The sequence below is a fragment of the Peromyscus eremicus genome, chromosome 4, assembly GCF_949786415.1.
Source record: "Peromyscus eremicus chromosome 4, PerEre_H2_v1, whole genome shotgun sequence".
Taxonomy (NCBI): domain Eukaryota; kingdom Metazoa; phylum Chordata; class Mammalia; order Rodentia; family Cricetidae; genus Peromyscus; species Peromyscus eremicus.
In genome coordinates, this window is record NC_081419.1 from 20,324,202 (window position 1) to 20,350,276 (window position 26,075).

The 26,075-nt window shown below is 36.2% G+C and overlaps 1 protein-coding gene across 1 annotated transcript in view; it reads right to left on the reverse strand.

Moving 5' to 3' along the window:
* Positions 1-26,075, reverse strand: part of Lrp1b (LDL receptor related protein 1B) — a 1,617,914-nt gene that overhangs the window by 21,417 nt on the left and 1,570,422 nt on the right. Inside the window, exons 85-86 of the mRNA XM_059258831.1 lie at positions 18,660-18,834; positions 12,952-13,056 (exon numbers count right to left, since the gene is read on the reverse strand). Coding sequence (XP_059114814.1) covers positions 12,952-13,056; positions 18,660-18,834 — 280 coding nt within the window. The remainder of the gene's footprint in view (positions 1-12,951; positions 13,057-18,659; positions 18,835-26,075) is intronic.

The window sequence follows — 26,075 nt, forward strand, 5'->3', positions numbered from 1 at the left end:
AGAGGGGGACAGATGAAGAATGTGAAAACTTTCAAAATTCTCTTTTATCCTTTGAAAATAAGCAGCATATTAATGTTATCTATTATATATACACTTATATCTCCTTAGTAAACAGGGTGACTATTTTCTCAGGGTGCAATCTGGAGTTTAAGCTTGGGCAGGAAAATATGATGTGTGTGGTATCTATTCCAGGTAGCTTGAAGAACATGACCAAAAGCGAGAACAAATTATAGACTGTTTCCTGGGATGGTAAAGGACAGATATTGATGTGGGAGGATATCTTGGGTTTTGCAGTTCCAAACAACATGCACACTTCACATTTTCTGCTTTGAAAATGCTCCAAGGGGCAGAAACAAATCAGTAACATGCAGTGATTTGATTGAAGTGTGGACACACCAGACTGCTAAAGTTCACCTGCTTAATATCATTCTGGAAATGTGAGGTTTGTTTGGAGTCACTCTGAAACTCCCTTGGACTCTTCTTGGCTCTCTAGAGAATCCTGGTCTGCATGAAGAAGGTTTCCCCCTGATAGCCAGACCTCCGGAGCCCAGGCTGCAGATTGCCTTCTGTAAGGCTATGAATGTTAGCAGTCAGGCCTTAACCAGGCCTGGAAATGCAGAGGAATAGTGTCTACTTTTGTAAAAGCATGACAGAAACAGAGCCCCTTACCTTCCTTCCAAAACCTTAGCCACAGTTTCTCAAACACCAACTATAAATTCCATCTGTTTTATTCCCTCTAAGGAGTGGGAAAATAATCTTGTGTTTCTAATAAGATCATTATACTAGAACAATTGCAAATCCAAAAAAACGAGGATGCACATCACCTACTGCTGTGGTGCCTGGCCCTCAGTTTCCCACACGCTCGCTCACGCTGGAGAGGCATCAACTTTCACTAAGTACTTCGGCTGTTTCCCTAAAGCCAATTTCTGCCTTGCTTTTCAGGGTCACAAGAGGCTTCCAACTTGCCACTTCTTTCACTAGCCTCTCTGTGGTCATTACTGTCAAGGCCACCATACCGCAGATTGATTGGCTGCTGATGTGACTATATCTTTCTTTCACTGGCAAGTACATCCTTTTTGCTGTGAAATTCCCACTTAGTTTCCCTTTTGTTTTCAGACTTCTGAGAGTAAGATTTTATCAGTTTCTGATCATTTTCAAGCTAGCCAAAAAACATTTTTACACTTCTAGCTTTTAGAATTGTCCACTATTTGGGAAACAATATTCTATGTGATTTATACAGGTTATGTTTTTTTAAGTCCTCACAACAGTCTCAGGAAATTGACCAAAGCAGTATATTTACATTAAGACACTAAGAGATATAGGAAGATAAAATTGAACAAACTGAAACCTCAACAAGTAAGGTCTGCCATTCTCTTTTTGTTCTATTTACTAGGAAATCCATTAGTCATTTTTTAACTTGAATAAAGTCTTTGTCTTCTTTCATATTGAAAATTAAGATCCATTATTAAATGCATTTTAAAAATCCATGGCTTTTTCTAGTACAGTGATTCTCAATCTTTCTAATGATATGATCCTTTTATACAGTTCCTCATCTTGTAGAATCATAAAATTATTTTCATTGTTACTTCATAACTCTAATTTTGCTGTTGTTATGAATCATATATAAGTATTTGTGTTTTCTGATTGTCATAGGTGATCCCTGGGAAAGAAGCCTTAGACTTCAAAGGAGTCATAACCCACAGGTTGAAAACTGATGTTCTTGTAGGTCCTCCTGTCAGCAAGGATATTTCCAAACCAGTGTGACAATTTATATCTTCAATGTTACTGCTACTGTCAATGGAACCCATTTCAAACACCTAGCTAAGCATGTAAGTTGATGAAAATTACTTAATAGTTTAATATTATTCACCACAATTATCATTTATTTGATAATCCTCTAAATCCAAAATATCTGTGGTAGTTTGCATAAAAATGACCCCCATAATCTTGTCAGGAAGTGGCACTATTTGAGAAGGATTACAAAGATGAGGAGGTGTGACCTCATGGGAGTTGGTGTGGCCTTGATGGAAGAAGTGTGTCACTTAGGTGGGCCTTGAGGGTTCAAAAGCCCACATCAGGCTGAGTTCTCCCTCTTTCTGCCTATGGATCTGAATGTAGCTCTTAGCTATTGCTTCAGCACCATGCTTACCACCATGATCCCCACCATAATGATCATAGACTACCCTTAGAAAACTGTAAGCAAGTCTCCAATTAAATGTTTTCTTTTATAAGAGTTTCCTTCATCATGGTATCTCTTCACAGCAAGAGAGGAGTGACTAAGACAATATCCCTCCCTCCCTCATCTCTTTGTATAGGTAGACTCAGAAGGCCTCATAACATTCCTTTTTTCTCTCCACATCTTTTCAGAGAGAGAGAAAGAAGGAGGTCCAAAGTAAGACAATTGATGACCAACTATAGCATTTGGAGAAGACAAAACAAAATAAATGAAATTAACTTCTCTTCATCAGATAATATATAAAATCTGCCTATTCCTTCCTTTAGAGAATATAATAAAAGCTCCAGAATATTCATAAAATACCCTACCATGGTCTTGGAAATAATAAAGATGATGAAGTGGATCAAGGGCATGATAAAGTAAATTATTCTATTTGTTCTGACTCTTAACTGTGAACATGTATTAACAAGTAACATATGCTGTCACAATGATGGAATGATTATTAAACCACAGGAATAATACAACACAGGCACTCAGTCTTAAACTCTGCAGCAATGCAAAGGAATTTAATGGTACATGAAGAATGCATGTTAATGGTTAGGAATTAATGATAAATCACAATCATAAATATCTTAGAAAAAGGAATTTATTATTTCGTGGTGAGGAATAAGACACACAAGTTTAAAGGTGTCATGGATTAGAGGGAGGATTCAAAGGTCAGTTTTGCAGACGTATGCTCCATGTCCAAAGGCCACACTTAGAAGAGGTGTTCACTTTCCATAAAATACAGACCAAAACAGAAAGATGTGGAAGTTGAAAACACAACTGAAATGGCAAGAGACATGCGTAGAACTTTGTGGAAATCCATGATTCCCAAAACACAAATGCCTATACAAACTTAACCTAGTTAAAAAACTGAGAGGTGGGAGGCAGAGTTTTAGCTTTGGTTTGAAATGTAAAACTAAAGCATAAAAGTTCTCAGTGCTGTATTGTTTTGACTATATGGAAAACTATTCTTGCCCTGGGCAGGAAACAATAACACACAATGTGGGAAGTGTCCTGGCATTTTGTCATATTACCATTTTAAAAACAGTGAACATCTAAATAGATATGGTTTAAAAAGCAATAAAATACTCGAGGTAGGTATTTTTGGTTCTCCATTTACAGAAAATACAAATAATACTTTAAGAACTTATTTTTTCCTCAGCTTTTTAAAAGAGAATATAAATTACACAAAGAATCATATAAAAAAATCTAAATTTCAGTAATAAGTACCCATCACTAATACTTTATTTTCTTTAAGAGTTTTCTCTGTTCATGTACATGTATTTTTATGTGTATATGTATGTATTAACGTATTTGTATGTGGCATATATTTTATTTTATTTTTGCAGCCCTGGGTATCAAATTCTGGGCTTTTACATACATTAGGCAAACACTCCACTACTGAGTATGTTCAAGCCCTTGGACCTTAGAAGACATCACTGTGCTGTCTGGGCTGGCTTGAGCTGTTGTATAACCCAGGATGGCCTAGCACTCATCCTCAAAAGCTTTCTTAAATAAATGCATGAACAAAAGAGATTGCAGCATGTTGTCATTTCAAATGGTATTAGCAATTCAAAAGGTATGTTTCCATCTCCTATTCTTGGGTACATGTAGGCTACTAATATATCTACATATAATCGGATACACTATATTGAGCAATCAAGAAAATATATAATAAAAGATGTCTGGAAAAGTTAAATACAATTTTTGGTTTGAGATGGTGATGTGCACTTAAATCTAAGTACTCAATGCACCAAGGCAGGAAGATAACAGTTCTGGGACTAGCCTAAGCTCAAAGGTATGAATCTATATTAGCGAAATTATTTGTCCCCATAAAATTAATACTTAGCTTCTCAGTTACTCTATAACATTAAAATATGTTTTCTGTTATTCTTTTTTATTTTTGCTAATAGGAAGCCTGTTTTTGAAGTTCCTTCATAGATATGTTAGACAAATTTTGGAAGATACCTATATGGAACTAACTCTGACCCAATTTGAAGGTAAGATACAAACAAAAACCCTACCAGAAATAGATCTAAATACTTCAAGCCACACATATTTGAATTCTGCTAGTGAATTATTAGTCCAAACTGCATATTTAACAACACAACACATTAACTTGTACACAGTTAAAGGAAGCTGCTTTTACCAGCTTACATCTTTGGATTCCATAGTCCCAACTGTTAAGTGTTAATCTGAGAAAATTAGTACATATCAGTATATTTACATAGATGTTTTTACTCCAGGGCAAGGCACTAAAGTAATATCAGCAGCTGAAGGTGGTGACTCACAGTACTAGTACCAGTACTTGGGAAGTAGAGATAAGAGGAATGCCATTAATTCAAGATCAGTCTGGGTTATATGCTGAGTTCCAGAAAAGCCTAGTTTACAGAGGAAGACCCTGTCTCAGCCTTGACACAGCAGGGAGGGGCTTGGTCCTGCCTCAATTTAGTATGCCAGACTTTGTTGACTCCCCAAGGGAGGCCTTACCTTATCTGAGGAGTGGATGAGGGGTGGAATTGGGGAAGGTGGGTGGGCAGGAGAAGGGTAAGGAGGGAGAACTTGGATTGGTATGTAAAATGAAAACAAAACCTTTTTTAAAAATAAATTTTAAAAAAGCAAATTCTAAGAAGTACATTTTATAAATGAATGAAACAGTAAAGAGTCTTGATCAAACAAAGTGAAGGAAATGAAGACAATATGAGATTGAGCAGCTATTGAAAATAAAATTATCTTATACATATTAATATGAATGTCTTAGAATACTCTGTAAACACACATGAAAATTGTATACCATGCAATGTCACTAGTCTATAAAATTCTCTGCAGAAGGATATTTATATGAAAAAAAAACTGCACAGAGACATGGTAATAGCAGTTGCCATTGGAAAATATACATTATAAATAATACTAGAAATTAGTGATAGTTTTACTTCTGAAATATCAAAGATCTAGTAAAATAACTAAATGAATAAAACATGTAATACTGGCTCTGAAGAATCCTTTTATCTTAGTTTGAGAAGGACCAATTTACATCATTCTCTTTGTGTCTGTCCAAATGAACAAAGTGTTTGGGTAAGTACCCAGGGAATTCTGAGATTTCTGAAAAGAATTAATGTTATACAGCAAAAGGTCCACCTAATAGTTGAAATATATACAGAAACAAAGTTTTCAGCCTCTGCCAATCTTTTTGTTCCAATACTATAGGGCCAGCCAAGAAATACATTTTGAAAATATATGTGAGCATTTGGGACAGCCCTGTCCTCAGTCAATCTTTTAAGACAAAATGTATATCACAATGTAATATCAACAAAATCAGTAAATAAAAGTTAGCTGTATGTCTGGGCTGTATGTATGTGTGACTGTAAGTCATGATGAAAGCTAAGTAAAACATAAAGGAACTGGTGGGAACGGACACATTACTTAAGTGTTACCTCATTTGTTGTCAGACAATTCTTTCCTCTGGAGGTGTGTGTGTGTGTGTGTGTGTGTGTGTGTGTGTGTGTGTGTATTTGTGAGTGTGTTTTCATGTATGTGCAGGTACACCTGTGTGTTATATGAATCTTAAAGGGTCTTATTAATAAAAACAAAGCCAGAGCCAGGTATTAGGCTGAACGCTGAATGACCAGAGAAAAGGAACAAACCACAGCCACCTCCCCTCGACAGTTCCTCAGCTGATCTCGTTTCCTCAAACTGGAAGCTTCTGTGTTCTCATCCAAATGGATCTCAGCTGAACTGCTGCTCAAAAGTCTAAAAGCTTAACAGGCTAGTTTCTGGTCCTCACACCTTATATACCTTTCTGCTTCCTGCCATCATTTCCTGAGATTAGAGGCATGAGTCATCATGCCTGGCTGTTTCCAGTGTGGCTTTGAACTCACAGAGATCTGGATGGATCTCTGCCTCCAGAATGCTAGGATTAAAGGTATGTGTGCCACCATTTCTTGGTCTTTATGGCAACTAACTCTTTATGACCCCACAACACCTAAGAATTTCTAATTTCTTATTTTAAAAATCTGCCTAGATTTCATCAGGATAAGTATATCAGGAAAGTGATGATATACTTCTAAGGAAGTTTAACTAAAAGGAAACTACAAATCTGGGCCTTCCAAAGAAAGCATCCCATTCTCAACATATTGACCAGTCTGTGGAGAGTCTACAGCTAGGGCAGTCAATCAACAGTGTTACAGAGTGAACAGTTTTAACAGAAATGTGACTTGTCATGGTTCTGATGGCTGGAACTTTAAAGTTGAAGTGCTGGCAATTTTTTTTCTGATGCTAATCTTTTTTTATTTATAGATGATTATCTTGTATCTAGACTCTCTCACTCTGAAAAATTGTTTATGTCCTGCTATTCTTTAAGAAAACTAGTCCTTTGGATTAGGACAAATTAAGACAAACCTTAACTAACCATTTACTTTGATCACCTCTTTGAAGAACCCATTTCCAAATCAGTTACATTCTGAAAATCTAGGGATTAGGGCTTCATTGCACAAATTTGGTTGGTATACAACTAACCAATATTGGTCTCCCACTAATAGCCTCAATTTCAAGACTTATTTTAGGCAAAAATAAGAGACAGCTTCCATATTACTAACCCACTTTGAAAGAAAGCAATTGGAAAGGCAGAAGGAGCATATTCTAATGCAGATCTCAGTAAGAGAAAATCTGTCTGGCTGCAAGGCTGAAGATGATCCCATGTGGCTCATTGTTATGTCCCAGGTGAGGCAGGAGCTCCATTTCTATAGCCCTGGGAAGGAGACAAGTCACCAAGCCCTCTGCTGACATCCTGGCCTTTTGCTCTCTAAGACTATAAGTGGGATCCCTGAAGCTAAAACGTGACTAATATTTTGGAAGCAGGGTGACAGTTTTACCTGCTTTAGAACAAAATTAACAGTGGCAGCCTTACTGATCTCTATGCCTTACCATGTTAAAAGTTACACTTCCCTTTGCCTGATGGACAGCAACAGCAACATGTTTAGGTCTACTCCTGCATCACATGAATTCTCAGAAGACAGGAAGCCTTTCTTCATTTTTTTCTGGCTCTGTTCCCCACAGTCCTAGCTGGTGATATTCATGCCAAATGGGTAAGTGACCATTCCAGAACTTTCATCTCGCCTCAACATTTCATCTTTTCCTTCTCTCTCTCCCTCTTCCTTTCCCTCTCCCTTCCCCCTCCCCTCTCCTAAGAGATTTGGTTTTAAATTTCCTCAGTCATCAAGTTCTTGTTCATTTTTGCTCAAATATTTCTCCAATTTATGCCTCCTTTTTACGTTACTATAGCAACCAGGGCATGCCTCCAACATTTTGTTAAGAATGTCAGCTAAATATCAAGTTAATTAGCTATTTTGTTTAAAGTTATCCCTTCTGCAAAACTTAGATCATTAGAGACCACAACTTAGTCTAATTCTTTGCCATCTTATAGCAAGGATCACCTTTCTAGAAGTTTCTGATAACTTGATACATTTCCATCTGAAAATGGAACAACAAATAGCATAATGGAAGCCCTCTTTAACACCTGTAATGTAACTATGCTCCTATTCAGAGTGACGAAAAGCAAAATTTATATTTTTCTCATTGGATCTGATTCTTTGTGACAGTTTCAATTAAATATAAGTTAACCAATTTTTACTATTTACCGGTCATATACAAGAAGTGGTGTGTTGATTGGGACTAGTAGGACATGAAGAGTTAACTAGATAAAACAGCAGAGTGATACTTGTTTCAGTGAGCCGCTTGAGGAAAGACAGAGGTGTAGCATACAGCTATTTCTGCAGGGGCTGTGTGTGCACTGAAATGTGCATGTCAAGTGGCAGTAGAGTACAAGAAGCAGAGGAGAGATGTTGTGGATGACTGAAAGAACTGCGAATATTGCTATAAAGTAATATCATGGAGGGAGGACCATGTTGCATACAAACCTTAGATCTGATATCAGTGTGGCTCTAATCCTATGGAAAATTCTTAGCCTCCAGGAAGCACGGACAACTTGCTATTGCTATTGAAAAACCAATATATATTGGTTTTTCAAGACAGGGTTTCTCTGTGTAGTTTTTGTGCCTGTCCTGGATCTTGCACTGTAGACCAGGCTGGCCTCAGACTCACAGAGATCTGCCTGGATCTGCCTCCCATTTGGATTAAAGGCATGAGCCACTGCCTTCCGGAGAGTTCTGTAAGTTTTTTTATTTATGTGACTAGAGAGACAGCTCAGGAATTGGGAGCACTAATTGCTCTTCCAGAGGACAAGGGTTTGATCCCCAGAATCCACATGGCGGCTCACAACCATCTTTACTTCAATTGCTTGGAGTCTACCACCCTCTAATGGCCTTTGCAGATACCAGTCATGAATGTGGCATACAGGCATACATGCAGACAAAACACCTCTATATATGAAACAAAATAATAAAATTTTAAGTGTAATTATCTATTAATATTTTAACATATAATAAAATGTATTTAATAATTTTGTCAAAATAGCATAAAGAAGAATTTTAAAATATAGTTTTAACATTTTTCAATGATCTATTTTAAAACTGACAAAACTTCCTCCAAGTATATGTAAAAATGTACTATGTTTTATTCCTTTGCTTTTCTCTGCCATTTTCTTTTTGTTGCTCACAAAGTAATAAATGAAAATGGCCATCTAGAGACAAAAGTGAAGGCTTTCAACGAACAAATCTGTTCCCTAAATTGAAGGATATAGCAATAAAATTTCTAGGTGGAAAAACTGAGCTGTCACCTTCATACGATATGAATACTTTATTGACTTTCCAACCGTGTGTATTAGTCCCATACAATTTCGACAGCATTTCTCTCCACAAAGAAAGAAAAAATGATATGCCATTGAAACTAAAGCAAGCACCAGGTTGAGACTCTCCTAGCAGCTCTTGTTTCCTATAAAGGTTGTAGACGAAATAGTGCACATCAAGTTTTCACTAAGATACTGATCACTACCATTAGAGATCAGGTTGAAACCCACTTTCCTAAACACCTCCCCACATAGGGATATTTGGCTACTAGAAAGACGCTGTGGGAGCTGGATAGTCCTTTAGCTAGACTGCTTGTTGTTGCATATGACCACAGGTGCTACTAAGTTTTACTTACATTAATTTATATGTCATAACTGTAAGAACTGTAAATATCCTAAACATAGCTAAGGTTTGTTTGCTTTTGTTTTCGTAGATCACGAAATTCCCTCCTAAGAGCCATGAGCTTGAGAGAAAACCTGATCTCACTTGTCTACTTCGTAGCTCTTAAAAGCTGGGCTTTAATAAGAACAACATTTTTAATGGCTAAGTCTTTCTCATTGTAAAATTATTTTCCTCTATTCTTATATATTTTTCCTTCATTGAACTCCTAACTAAACAATGAGGAGGAAATCTCTGCTATTCCTTACTGTCTCATCCTAAAGTTCCCAGCTGTGTGTGAATTCTGTCTGAATAGGGGCTTCAAACACTTCTCTCAATACCTGTCTTGTCCAATACACAATGGGACACACATAATGCTTATCTCTTTGGGACTGAAACGACTGGGGATTCTCTACTTCAGTCTGCAGGAAACGACTGGATAAACTTCTCCAATTTGTTTTTCTTCTCAATTAATCTTCATGGCAGCAAATACCCCTCATAAAGTGTTTGCAGCATCCCTGATCCTAGTGATCCATTACCCTAAGTAACCTGCACTGTTTCTTCCACATTCATTTTACTTTGAAATGCTCCTCTGTTCTCATTTCTTTCAGCTTTTCCTTACTTCTACTACTCCTATAATTTTTGTTTTAAAATATGTTTAACACCTAAAAGGCCTTTGACACACCTACTTGGAATCATAAATACTTCCTTATTCAATTGTTTTCACACTTCATTCTGTTCCTATTTATATTATAATAATTAATGAATTATTTTTATTTTTCCTCAATGCCATTTATCTACTTGAAATGAATTTTAAGTTCTTCAGGAGTATGTATTGGAAGACTAAAGGACAGAACATAATCGTGCACAGATGCTCAGACTTGTGTGACCACAGTATGTCATCCTGAATAAAGTACAGCAGTTAGACAAGAGCATAAGAGTATAAATAAAATATGGAGAATATATAATGTACTTCTGAGTCATGTTTTGTGGTTATTAAGCTATCTAAATTGAGAAATGTCATACTCATTGGTTGTTTATACTTGGTTAATGAATTACTGAGCAAATGATAATATAATTTCTCTGTACTTCTTTTATGACTTAACTGTTTCAAGTGTGCCTCATAATCCTAATTGTTCCTTCTGTTTACCAAAAAAAATGAAGGAGGTAGAAAAATACAAGTACAGACACAACTTCCATAAAGACAAATAGACTCAGAGGTAATGTTACATAAAAATAGAGTAGTCCTTAGACTCCTGTAAATACCGTGTTTTCTTCTTGCTGAGTTTCCCAATTTCACAAATTATCACTCCTTGGTGCTGCCTGTTTAATATTAGACATTATTATGGATAATATGTTCAGTTGAATGATTTTTTTTATTCTGGTGACATAGAGAATCCTTGCACAGGAAGTGATCCTGGTACCTGTTTATGATGAAGAGGCAAACCAGAGCTTCTGTTGTGTGCAGCTTCTGTTCTGTGCTTTCACAGAAGCAGTGAAATACAGGATAAACCAAGGCTTAGATCTAGGGCAGAGATGACAGGGATGATAAAACTAACCTAAAATAAGTCGTCATGACTTTGTGGCCAAGAATCACTTTGAACTCAGTCACTCTGAATACCAGTGACTCACTGTTTTGTCTATCCTCCCCTCCATGTGCATCCCCAGGATCAAACATCATTTTTCCTCTGAAGTTTCACCAAAACTATTATTCTAGGACCCATGATCTCTAGAATATTCCTCTCTGGTTTAAGAGGGACCACCATCTTCAAAGCCAACTATTTTCAGTTCAAGCTTCAGCAGCTCATTATAACAAAATAGCTGAGCTTTGGAAATCGAATGCTAGAACTTTAGCAGGACTGTGCTTTACAGTTTTACTAGGTAGGCTAACCATGCCTCCAGTGAGGCTACTCCAAGTTACCCACCAGAGCTGCTGATTTTAACATTAAATATTAAGAAAGACACCAGATATGGGCTCTCCCTAAAACTTGAGTACACATGGCAAAAATAACATCTGCTGTGATGAGCCCAGAAGTGACCCTGGAACCAACAAATAGGTGTTTACTTTCATGGACAACCCCAAGCCACCACAAACAGAAGGAAAAAAGAATGATGTAAACTATAATGAAATTAAATTTCTTGAAATGCTTTGGCATGCACATATTTCCTTTCTTAGTAAGTCATACAGTTTCCAATGCAAATTTAGGAAACAAATAGCATATTATCCCATCAGTTTTTAAAATAGGAAAGTTGAACCTAAATAAAACTATTCCAAGTATAGTAGTTATGGACTTTAAACCACTTGTTTCTGTCCTTCTTGGATTAAAATCTACTGCTCTAGCATATGTGTTTTTATGAGCCAGCATGCATGGCTTTTTCATCACCTGCTATATTTCTACACACTCTAGCAGTCTGCGGTGTACACAGTTATCTGTGAGCGAAGCATAGGTTAAGTACATGTGACAGAGATGAGCCCCAAGATTAAGTATACACTGTGAAATGCATGTAGATGTTCATGATTTAAACCAATGAACTGTGGCCTGAAATGATGTCACAGGAAGCGCAGCAGTAAGTGGAAGGTTAAACCTACTTGCATCTCGGCTCATTAAACGCAGTTAAAGTGCAAATCCCCTCATTCTGACAGTAGTGATCACAAGGGTTCTCTTTCTGGTCACAGCGCTGACTTTTAAACCCCACAGAGCATCTGCAGAATTCCAGTAAAATACAACTGAATAAAGCGTCTGACTTTTTTGCCATATATGTTTAAACTTATATTATACATTTGTATTAACATAAAATAAAAATGTTCCCAGGAATGCTTTCCTCCCTCACATACACTCAGAATTTTTCTCTGGGAAGCTGGGGGACAGGATGCTTATGGGATTCATTTGTGGGCATCATTCCTTTACTCAATTAAAATAAAACTCAATACAGTGACTACATCAGTGGAATGGCTTTAGGTGGTCTGTTGTAGAAAATCAGCAAACTGAGAGGAGAAAAATATTAAATTCCCTACGTAGTTAGCATCCCAGCTGCATATAATGTACTCTGAAAGAGCCAAGGAGTAAATTGGTTTATATATTCCATACTCTAAGTCTGACACAAACATCAGATAACATTATATATTTGAAAGCACAGTCCATATTATTTTGATAAGAATATTCCTAAGTACTGCAGAATTCACACACACACAAACACACACACACACACACATACAAACACACACACACACAAACACACATACACACACACACACACACACACACACACACACACACACACACACAGAAAATGATCTGTAGGTTTCATATAGCTTATTAAAGTCAATAAAGCCAAAACAGTTTTCCAAGCATTTCCAAGCTGAGAAACTGTTAATGTCTGGAATGATATGATGCTAAGAACGGAATGAGCTATTCCTCATGAGATCTTTTAGAAGCCAATGAGAATAGAATTATGTAGCACAAGAGCCAACAAGGGACAATTGATCAGAGATATGCATGTCATATCCACTTAAAAAAAAAGTATTGCCCCAAGAAAGGAAAACACTAGGAAAGCGACTTTGCCTATATGCAGTCCTGTCTTAAATTACCCACATTAGTGGATACTCACACACACACAGGTACACTAGTCTCAGGATCCAGCTGACATGTGCCACCATTGTAACAGTAACCATCGCATAATTGACAGCTAGAGGCAATCTTTCCATTAGTGCAGCTGCAGCAATAAAAGAGAAAAAAATAACATTGTTACCACCAGCATTATTGCTACTGAAGGCTGACACAAAATACCTGAAAGCTAGAATGTGCATCATCAGAGAATACTCTAGTTTCTATCTAAATCTAAGTTTTCCAGAAGTCAGATTTCTGGGGCAGATTTTTATTTATTAGAATGATGACAGATTATTTTGGCATTTTGCTAATGTTCAACTCATTTGCTTGATAAAACTTTAAAGCAGCTAGATACATATTCAGAAAATCTCATGTCTGTCACTTATATGTTAGGGGCATTATGAATTTACTTTTCAGTTAACTAGGACTTGGTGACATCAGTGTGAGTCATAAGCCACACTACAATACAAACTTTTGTTCTTACTGTAGGATTTTCTGGAGAGAAACTTTAGAATTGCAATAATTTTAAATCTGTGTGAAGGTACATATATTTGTACAGGTGTACATGTACTTGCGTTCTTACATGTAGAGAACAGATGAAAACATTGTGTGTCATCCTTGGGTATGCTATCTACCTCTTTTTTAAAAAAAGAGACACTCTCATTGGCCTAAATGTTAACAATTAGGCAGACTGGTTAAGCTGTAATCCCCAGGGATTATCTTGGCTCTGCCTCTACATAGTTGATGACCCTGTGGTCTTAGTCTTGGAAAGATGGTTCAGCAGATAAAGGTATTTGCCACCCAAGCGGTTGACCTGCATCGATCACAAGTGGTTCTCTGGCCTCCCTGTGCACACTGTGATATGATTATACCCCACACATGTATATGCATGCATATAAATAAATGTTATTGGAAACAAATAAATAAAACTAGTTCAAATGTTAAATATATTATTAAATTTGATGCCAAACATTTTACTTTGTTTTGAATCAAAGTATTGCATTCTATGCCAGGTATGTGTGAAACTCACTATGTGGCCTAAGCTGGCCTAGAATTTCATGTAAGTCCTCCTGCCTCACCCTATAGAATGCAGCACTTACAGGTGTTTTTATTTTCAAAATAAGTTTTTTTCTTTTCAAAATAGAGCTAGTGGGTGAAAATCTAAAACTAACAGTGGAGGAGTAATACTGGAGTACAAATGGGTGGGTATTCTTGAAAATCATACCTCAGAGACTAATTATAGTCACATCACAAGTCTGGGATGAAAATAAAAACCACCTTCCTTCAATGGAAAACGGACCTAGCAATGCTATGAAAAATATCACACTGTCTTATGTGTTAAACAAAAATTGTTTTGGTCATGGAATAATACCCCTGAGGAAATTGGGAAAATGTATATCCATGTTCCAGGTTATTAAGGTAACCTGATTTCCTTCATGAAGAGCTGTAAGAAAGCTGTATACATACTGTCTTAAGTGAATTACAATTTAATGCTGTTTTTTGTCATCAACTGGTAAAAAAAAGTTGGTTGTTAAATAAGTCCAGACATGACCTTGATACTGAAGTCAGGCGTCAGTACCATTGACTGATCATTCTGATATTTCCATAGTGGATGACTTTTATAGAACACCCCTTCCTGACTCTACACATGACTTTGATAATAAAGTTGTGTTATTTAATCTTTCTCAAGGTAGTTAACTGTTACAGTACACCCCTTCTAGGGTGTTACCTAGTGACATTAAGGTGTCTAAGAATGATAGGTTGGCAACTCTCTGTTCATAATTGCATTGCTATGTGCATATTCTCCTATCTTCTTGTAGGTTATATGGAGGTTATAAATATACTAGCTGCATATAACTTTGGTTGAATTTGAAGACACTTCTAAATAGCCTATATTTTAAATAACATGTCTTTTAAATAGCAATAGAAGTGGTGAATTAACTATGTGAAAGTTGTAAAATGGGGATGTTTAAATCCAGAGTCCATCATGGGATAGGTGATGTGGTCTCAAATTTCTGATTTAATAGAGAGTAAAACATCCTTTACAGATGATCTGAATATTAGCTTTGCAGTACACATGCAAAGTGAGCAAAAATACACGGCCAACAGTAATGTCTTCTGAAATGTTAAGTGTTAAGGCACTTCTTTTTCTTCTTTCCAAGCTTTATTGAAAACAAAGACAGAAAAGCTATAGGTTCTCATTCTATTAAATGAATAATGTCAAAGAGAAAAAAATCATCTCACTCTACATTGAAGAATATTGCATAAAATGATAATAATATACCAAACTATATTATCTAAAAATGGAAAGAATGCAAATTAATTGTTTTAAGTCCCTGTTTTCAACCACTATGATAACTCTTGCCTTTTTCCTATTAATGTTTTATTTGAATTTGAAATTGAAGATAGAAGTTTGCAAATATTTTTAAGTATGCAACAAATACCACTTAATGCCTCAATTTACTGTATGTTATCTTCTATAAAGTCATGTATGATTCAAACAAATTCACAGACTGTGGTTTAATCACTTCTCAAATGTTACTTACAAGTTATCTAGTAAATACAAAGAATTTTTAGGAAAGTTAATATCAAATGAGCCCCCTCTGAGCTCTTCAACATGAGGTATAAGTTTCTCTTCAATAATATTTACTTCTATCTCCAAGAGAAAGGATAATATGCCATGATGATCAATGCTGTAATGGTTTCTGTAGACAGTTTATAGCTACAAATATCGGCATAAGTAGAAGAGACTCATCAAAAACATTATGTAATCTGTTCTGATGAGGAACAGAGTACATGAGGAGAGGAGCCAATCCAGTGCAGTGGAAACTTCTTAAAGTATATGAAGTGATTATAATAAAGTGTCCAAATAATGAGGGGGATGGAGTCCAAACTGGCCATCTCTTATCACCAAACAAAGCTTCCAGTACTGGGACTGGGTTACATCCAATTGAGTTTTTAGCCAAAGGGGTCCCATGGAAATCCGAAACAATCCAGACTCTTGCCAAGACAATAGGTTGTTCTCCATAAAATGACAGTAAGGTCTCATTGTTGAAGACAACACCCACACAACTCATTGAACATAGGTTAAGCTGGTACCTCTATACAACTTTTATCTCTATTTTCTAGTGTCTTTGGTATTGGGAGGTACTCTGCAGGATACCAAAAGAGAAACATAAACACCAACACAACCACAATACTTTTGATGTACAATCTGTCCTGCCAACAAAATATGCTAGGGCAATGGTGGCACAAAACTTGAGGGAGTAACATATCAATATCTGATTTGACTTAAAAACCACTCCATGAGATGGAACCCAAACCTGGTACCGATTGGGTGACAAAGAATGTGAGACTAGATAGCCCAGAGCCCGAGGTTAAAACAAAACATTACTGATCCAAAAACAAACAAATAAGTAAATACAATAAAAATTAGAACATAGTGATAAAAATGGCACCTAATGATATTCTGCTCTACTCATGGGTCAGTGCCTTACTCAGCCAGTATCAGACAAGTTTGCTCCTTCAGCACTTAGGAAAAGATACATCAACCCACAGCCAGACATTATGAAAAAAGTGAAACCTTGGAACACACAGCTCAAAGTAGGATGTCTCCATCAAATCCCTCCCCACAGAGCTCAGGAAAGCCTGTGGAGGAGGAGGCAGAAAGAAGTGCTTTAAGAAGCAGAGGGGAAGGAGGACACCAGGAAAATAAGGCTCTCTAAATCAAGCTCACAGAGCAGGCACAGGGCTGACTGTACCAGTGACCCTGTGGATACATTATAGCTTTCAGTTTAGTATTTTCATGGGACTCCTGAATGTGCAAACAAGTGGGACATTGATTCTTGTAATTTCTCTTGGGATTCTTTTCCCTCCTGTTAGTTTGTGTTGTCCAACTTCACTATGATAGTTTTATTTTTATCTTATTTTGTTTAAAACAACAAAAAAAAAACAGACAAAAAACCCTCCACATACACAAAATGAAATAAAGTTCTTTCATCATTAAGAATTGTTGAGATCTGTGAAAGCATATTACTTGGGTGATACATGTATTTATTTTGGTACAAAACATTTATTTTAATTTTATGTATTTATTAAAGAAATATCAGTCATTTTTAATTACTTGACTTGAAAATAATATACTTTCAAATTATTTAACATGCTAGATTTAGTAATATCATTCATAAAGATAACACAAAACATATTTACAGTAAGTTCTAATGTGAGAGTAAATAAAAAATAAATAAAACTCTTCAACATTGCCTGTAATAAAATTTTATTGGATCTTGTTTGCCAGAGTGACATTACTCATCTGACAACTCATAGAGCGCTCAGTGGCAGGGATACTTTATGGCACACTGTTGTGTCTCTTGCTCTCATTCATTATAATCCTAAGCAAAGTAGATGACAGAATCCAGTCCTTTATAAACACTTCTGTTAGACGGTTGTTCAAAGTACTTGGGCATGAGGACTGACCTCTTACCTCATGGCAAGAACTTGTTTCATGATACAAACTGAATGGCATGAGCCTTAACTCTTGGGTTCTGCTCCCATTCACTTAGTTATAAAGACAAATTTCAAAGGACAACAAAAGTAGAACTTGGACATATCCACTCTGCTCCCAAGAACCCATAATTCCATGTACTTATTCTAGGTAGAAATTTCCAAAGTCAGACTAGGAAAAGAAAAATCTTAGTGCCTATGTCCACTGGAGATACATGTTGCTTCTTCCCAGAAGCATCAACTAAACCAATAAAATATAATTATAATCTCAAAAGAAAAGACAATCAGAAAAACAGCAATAAAAATTCTAATCTACTCACTGTGACTATTGATGAGAAATAACTAAAAGCCTACAATGAACATTCTACACACTTGCATCTGTTATCCCAGCAACAAGAGGCTCTAGGTATGGAGGTCAGAAGACAATGTTTGGAGTTGGTTCTCTCCTAAAGTGTGGGTTTGGGTACTGAACTCACGTGATCAAACTTGTCCTACAATTTCATGGATTTCTCCTAGCTCACTCTATTGAAAGTAGCACTGACTGGTTTTGAGCTACTATGTCTTCATACATTGTATTGACAAAGTAGAGGTAATCAGTGAAACTCTAAAACAAAATAAAATCTAAAATAAATAACGTGTAAAAATATCTGTGGTTCTAGGCCTAGCACCTTTGCCTGCTGTGCCGGGTCACTGGCCTTTAACACAGCAAGATGATCTTGGATTCATGACCTATCACTTCCAGATACCTTAAGGACCTATTATTGCTGGTTCTTTCTGTTTTTGTCTCTTCCATGTCTCCCACCACCATCTTCTCCTCCTCCTCCTTCTCCTCCTTCTCCTCCTCCTTCTCCTCTTCCTCTTCCTTCTTATTGTGCTTTTGCAATGAATTAAACCCTTGGTAGGCAAACATGGGCCTATCCTTAGCTCTACATATAGATTTTTGAATATATTTTCACTATTGCTTAATTCTTGGCTATATTTTATATCTGGAATAATCTGATAACGCTATTGAAGTTCACCTTCTTCAGATATTTGAAAAAGTGTTGAAAAGTAAGCTTACTTGCACTTCATCTCTAGCTTTAAAAAATGAAGTGTTGGAGATGTAGAACTTTTGAATAAAAAATTACATTGACTTCATAGTTTAGTTGTGAACCATGTATCTTTGGCATAAAGATGCTTGATAAATCAAGCTAGATGCCTACTTACTTGCAAAATATATCTTCATTGTCTTTATTTATAATACAGTGACCCCCATGGCACCGTATACATTTGTCAATCTCACATTTTGATCCTTCATAGCGTGTTGGACAGACACATTCAACACTCCCGTCATTTCCAATGGTACATGATTCGGAATTCACACAATAGTGGTGGCACACATCTAGGAAAAGGAACAATGAAACATTTAAATGATTCTATGACATATTGTTTTCAGTCTTATAAATGACGTTATTTTTTTAATATGAAAATGGTCCCACAATAGGTAAAATAATTTTAAAAATCAGCTTGTATATTACACGAAAGAGAATTCTCTGATAATGCTTTGATTCCTCTCTGTTTCTAAGTTAGGATCTATTTAATCCTGCTAGGAAGGTAAGTGTTATATTGATGCCATGCTAGCTGATTAGCTCTTTTTGTTCTGACTTCCTTAGATTTCTTTACAATGAGCAGCACAAGTGTGGTTGGACATGAGCAGAAATGCTTGAGATTTCCTTAGAAACCAATTACTGTCACCCTTCCCATCTCTCTGTATCCCTAGAGCAATGGACTATTTGGTGGGCAGATAGAACACCAAAGGAAAGCTGACTAGGAAATTGGCTGATGATTCATGGGTGGGAAATGACAGAGAGACATCACCTTACTCAATTCTATGTGATCACTAAACAAACCACCCTCTAGAGTGAAACATTCCCATCTAATCTAAACTCCTTTTTCAAAGGATCTTTCTTTTAAAGCATTACAAGCAGGTTTCTTCATGACAAAGGAATACTTACCTCAAGTATTTTGGTACATCTTAAACATTCATAGTTCAACAAAAGACATTAAAAAAACTATTAATATAACATTAGAACTGTTATGCTTCAGTAACTTGAAAAGCAGACAGCTCTATATGTGTTCATATTAGAATGTAATGTAATTTTCCAAATTTAAAATATTTAAATTTGTAGTACAAAGATGTAAACAGTTAATTAAATTTACCACAGGGTTTGTATTTGGAGGCAGTAATTTCCTTTTAGCTATTTAACTTTTAAATAATGTTAAATAAAATTAGCTGAGACAAAAATATGATTAACCAACTGTGACCTGCTATATGACAATAATGGTGAATGAGGAAATTAAAATATTGTTGATAATTCTCATGTATGCATGCTTGTCTAGCCCTTTATTAAACTAGCCAGAAAGTGAAGTTATTGACAAGCTTATTACATACTAATGAATGTTGGTTTTAAGTGCGCTTACTCTTGCTGTTATGTTACACTAAGTATACTCACTTAGATGTTAGATCCATTATTTAAGCCCATCAATATGATTTTGGACTAAATATAAGAAGCACAGCATTTTCAAAAGGTTAAAGGCTTGGAACTCTGAACACTAAATGGGAACTGGTATCTATATACTGTGGTGTAGTTTGTGGCCTCTACAGTGAATACAGTATGTTATGTCTCCTTGCCCTAGCTTGTCGTGTGTATATCATACACTGCAGAGGATTGTTTTCATACCATAAAACTGAATCCAAAAAAAGTAAGAAAAGTGCTTGTTCATGATAAATCTGTAGATATTAGAATAGAAGTTTAGTAAATAACTCCAAGTTGCATTTTACCAAGACAACCACTTTCTGCTTCACAAACAGGCATGCTCTTGGACCTTTCCTGGAGATATTCAAAGGAGAGAAAGTATGTTTTATTTTTCATGTTCTCAGGCCTTGAAAGTCAAGGTTAGGAGGTGTTCAACAGCAGGACTGCTCTCTGCACTCTAGTTGGAAAGCTGCTTCTCAGGGCTTATCTGTTTAAAATAGTCTATCTTCCACTTTTCTTGTGATGTACAACATCTGAGAACTGCATTCTCTGCACCTTGGTTATCAGTTATCATCCCTTTGATAGCATGTACAATGCTCTTGTCCCTCTCCTTCTTTTTTTCTTCCTTCTTTTCATATTTATGATTCTTGTATTAAAGTCCTCTCCTCTCACAGATTTGCAGCTGCAGGATTCCTAAACCCATGGTATTGAACAGGCTGCTTAACACTTGTATTAGTTGTTTTTTCCGTTTCTGTGATCAAACACCATCACAAAAGTCTAAAGAATTTAGAGTTTACTTTATTGAATGGTTGCAGAGAAGTAAGAGTCCATCAAGGTGGGGGGAGGCATGGCAGAAAGTGGCAGGCATGACACCAGGCATAAGAATATGAGAGATCACATCTTTTTTTTTTAATTTAATTTTATTTTATTTTACAATATAATTGAATTCTACACATCAGCCACGGATTCCCTTGTTCTCCCCCCTCCCGTCCCCCTCCCCTCTCCCCCAGAGCACCCTCCATTCCCATCTCCTCCAGGCAAAGACTCCCCCGAGGATTGAGATCAACCTGGTAGACTCAGTCCAGGCAGGTCCAGTCCCCTCCACCCAGGCTGAGCCAAGTGACCCTGCATAAGCCCCAGGTTTCAAACAGCCATCTCATGCACTGAGCATTGGACCCTATTCCACTGCCTGGATGCCTCCCAAACAGATCAAGCCAACAGATTCAATGCAATCCCCATCAAAATACCAACACAATTCATCACAGACCTGGAAAGAATAATACTCAACTTCATATGGAAAAACAAAAAACCCAGGATAGCCAAAAGAACCCTGTACAATAACGAGAGATCATATCTTTTACTATAGCAGTAAGTAGAGAACAGACTGAGAGTTGAGGAAATCCATTCTCAAAGCCCACCTCTAGTGACATACGTACTCCTTCCAGCATAGGCCATGATTCCTAAGCCTTCCAAAACAATATTGCCAAATGAGGACCAAGTGTTCAACTATCTAGATATATAGGAGATATTTTTCATTCAAACTCTGACATTCGACTCTCTGTCTCTATTATGCCCAGAGCCCCAATCATAAAGAAAGATACATTGAGTCCAACTCCAAAAGTCTTTCATAGTTTCAATACTGTTCAAAAGTCAAAAGTCTGTTCTAAGACTCAAGACAGTCTTTAACTTTAGCCACATGCAAACTCAGAAGGCAGATTGCAGACTTCCAACATATAATGTCACAGGGTATATATTACCAGTCTAAATGGTAATGGGTAGAATGGGAACATAGTGAGGAAATACTGTCCCAAAACTAGACTGGGATTCATCTGGAAAAAATCATATCTCATAGCTCTATTTCCAATGTCGAAGCACTGAGATGGGTCCATCCCTCCAGCTTCTCTGTCAGCACATACATATCTTTTCGGCCTGATTCCACTCCCTGAACGCAGCAGTAGATACCACATGACTGTTATCTCCACCATCTTGGAGTCTTCACTGCAACCCAGGGTTCACTTTCAGATCTTCAAGCAGGAACTACCCTGCCACAAACTGCCTTAGCACTTTTCTGAAAACATGGAGCAGGAATCTATTACCCCTCCATACTTATACTCTTCATGCCTCTAAAGCCAGTACCATGTGGCTGACACTGTCAAGTTTGGCTGTCGTGGGATGGACCATACCCTACTTCAAATCACATTAGCAGCAAATTCTTAATTCAGTTGCTTTTTAGGAGCAGTAAACTCATAAGGCTTTTTTTCACAAGTTGCCAGTGACATGGGTTGGATCTTGCCCTCTGAGAACCTAAATGCACAGCAGTTCATTTTATCTCAATGGTGTTAATCTCCTAAAAAAAACCATATAGCCTCTATTCTGGCACACACTGTGAATGCAATACTAATCTTCCTAGTGCTCGTTTGTTTTCCAAAGTATATATTTTATATTTCTTTCTGCTCAGTTTCTCTTTTCATTGCATAAATTAACAGTAACAACCATGCCACAGATTCAGCATTCTGTTGGGTTGAAATGTCCTCAGTTAAAAAATCCATTACTTATTTTGCCTTAGGTAAGTTTGTAGGACAAGAGCAGAAGGCAGCAATAACATTTTCCCATATTCACACGAAGTCTTTATCCTCCTAACTAACATTGTACCCACCTGGAACACCCTTCCCTCTCTTCCCCCAACCATCTGCTCTGCTTTCAGCATCCCTGATTTTAGGCTTCCACTAGAGTGGTCCTTTATTTTTTACATACAGTATCCAACCCCTTTCTTACTCTACAGTGTCAAAGTATTCTACTTTCTTCTACAAAACAACATTGTCAGCATCTTCACAGAAAAAATGTCTCAGATACCAACTTCTCTGCATTAGCTATTTTTCTTCTTTGTGGTACAACACTATTATCAAAGGCAACTTGTAAAGATAGTTTACTTTGACTTACTGGTTCTAGAAGTATGTGTCCATCATGATGAGGCAGAGGAAAGCCGCAGACAAGACAACAGGAGCAGGAAGCAGAGAGGATGAATTCAATGGAAGGTGATTCTATCTACCCTTAAAGACAGCCTCCTTCAGCAAGGCCAACCTCCTAAACCTCCCCAATATTGCCACCAACCTGGGACCAAGTACTCAAATGCCTAAGTCTATGGAGAATATTCTCCCCATCCATCACAACATCTGACATACAAGTTACAACACAAATATTGGATGTGTGTAAATTAAAACAAAATACTACAATTCCGAAAGTTCTCTGATATCCCATGACACATACTATCTGCAAGTTCAGAAATGAATATAAGACATTTGACAATGATGATGATTCTAGAAAATTCTAGATTCTCTGCAACTCTTCCCAAATTATGACTGTTCTATAGACCACAGTAATTTTACTCTATTTTTCTTTCATTCTCTTCTTAGCTATTACAAAGCACAAGTATTAGAAAAAATATTACAATAAACTCTATCCATCTATTTACCTTTTTATGTACTCACAAATATTACAAAGATAATATAAGCGTCATTTGAGTTGTCTATCTAATTAAAGGAATTCTTTATCAGCTTTTCTCAAGTTAGCAGAAATATTAATTTAAGCAAAATGAGACTTCTTTACTATGTAACTATTCACTTTGGTTTTAGAATTTATAATCTTGGGCTAGAGGGATGGCTCAGTGTTTCAGAGTATACACTGCTCTTCTAGAGAAACTGAGTTGAATTTCACTATCTACATCCACTTGTAAACATAGCTCTAGGGATAGACAGTGACTCTGGCATTTGTAGGCACGTGGTCTTATGTGCCCATGAGCATGCACACATACACATAAAATAATAAAAATAAATATTAAGGAAAGTATGCTCCTTACAAAATGAACTTCAAAACAAGCAGGAAGCAAGTGGATCTTTAGTTTCTCCAAGTCCCAGAGAAATCAGTCAAGAGAGTTCACCCCTTTAAGCATCAAAAGTTTTAGAAATTACTTTATTTTTAAAAATATATATTATTTCTCTGAGAATATATTTCCATCACATATATCCCCTTCTTCCAATTCTTCCCAGATTCATTCATCACATAAAATACATTCATATAAAAATGCTTTGATGTTTTCTCCATTAATTATCCTCTTTATCCTATATTTGCTGAAGTTCATAGTTTTCTAACTTTTTTGTGTGTCATTGCTACCATATTAGATGTTACTGAACATTAAATAGTAGTCAGATCAGAATAAAGACTTCATAATTCCTTTCAAAACAGGGCATGACATACCAGCGCGCTTGATTGGCACCAGCATGCAGAGGACAATGATTTTCATTTACTTCTTGACATTGACCCATGCAAACATGCAAATATCATATAGTTTTCCTCACCAACTAACTTTTCAAATTTTAAACTTAGATTAATAATAGCTATTTTTACTAAAATAATTGTAAAATATAATATGGTAAAGACACACAGTTGAATTCACACAGTTGCGGACCTAGATTTTATATAAAACTTTCTGTCAAGCACATAGAGATGACATAATAGTGGAATTGAAAGTGCTTAAAGGAACAAAAGAGATGAATTGGAGGGATTTTGGGTAACAAGGGAATGTAGAGAAATTTAGTCTGAATATGATCAAAGTTTAGCTGTATTAGTATTTATGTGAAAATATCCTTATGTAATTCAGTACAATGAATATACACTTATGGGAGAAAGAATATAGTATCATTTCTAATAACTAGAATGAAAAAAAATCAGATTAAAAGGAAAATATAGATGATCAAAGCCTTTTTTGTAGTTGGGGTTGAAAGAGGGACAGGATTAAAATTAAAACACTCTAAGACTGAAAGTAAAAGTTTCTAGGTAGATCAGTGAGTGTTCAGTAATGGTTTGGATTTATGGAATGACAAGATACATCTGCATAACTTTGAAACTATATGAGCAATTAGATTATGTAATAAACATTGAAATATTGTGCCTGCAATGGATAGATTTCTAAACATAGGCACATGTGTAACTGTATACTAGGAACTTTACTAACTTTGCAGAGAGTGGACAAATGTCGAAGTGGAGAGGAAAAAGAGGAAACAAAATCTGACCTAGGCTTGCATAGTATGAATCTATACATATTATTATCAAGAAAGTTTAAGTTTGAAGTTTTGTTTCCTGTAGAACATTCTGTCAAAAAAGTTTAATAATTTTACTGACCTAAAAGATACATTTGAGATATATGCATGTGATTAAAAAAACCCCACAATACAATGAACTCTTGTGAAGCAAACAGGGAAAATCATGAAATTATATAGTAGCAATACTGAATGCTCACAATATAAAGTTGTCACAAAAACCCTGAGGATTACTACCAGTACCAAACACAATTTTATAATCTGGATAACAATGAGGACTACGTAATTGTAGAGTATTGATATTGTAATTAGGGAAATCGTAGGTATAAATGTTAAAAATACATCTATTTTCTGTAATAGAATGATATAATTTTTAAGAAAAATCATTATTGCAACCTGTAACATCTTTATTCTTTCTCAAAGATTCTTTATCAGGCAGCCAGAGATCACTAAAATGCATCTTTAAACTAATGTTTGTGTACAGTACATGTGTTGGTGACAATATTTAGCTACTCATATTTACTAATAGGCTATTTACATTGCATTAGTAAAATATGAAATTTCAACAGACAGGGCTTCATGTAGCCTAGGCTGGCCTTGAATTGGCTATATACCTAATGGTGGCCTTAAATTGCTGACCTTCCTGCTTCTGCTTCCTGAGTGCTAGGATTACAGACATGTCTTTCATATGCTAGGCAAGCACTCTGCCATCTGGCCTATACACTCAGCCTCCCATGTGTTTTTAATATATACCAACTGAATGAATCAGTTTTAATAATTAAAGTATGTGGCTTAACTCACATACAACTTACTGTATTTTGGAAATAGTTACCTATTGTTCCATTAAATTACTTTATGTAAATATATACTGAAATATTTTCTTCCTATTTTTATGTTCTTAATGGATGAACAACATTATTCCAAAATTGTTTTCCATAATTTTAGTCTTTCTATTGGATCTCAAACATCTTTAACCCTACCGTTGTAATCCTGAGACTCTTTTAAATGAT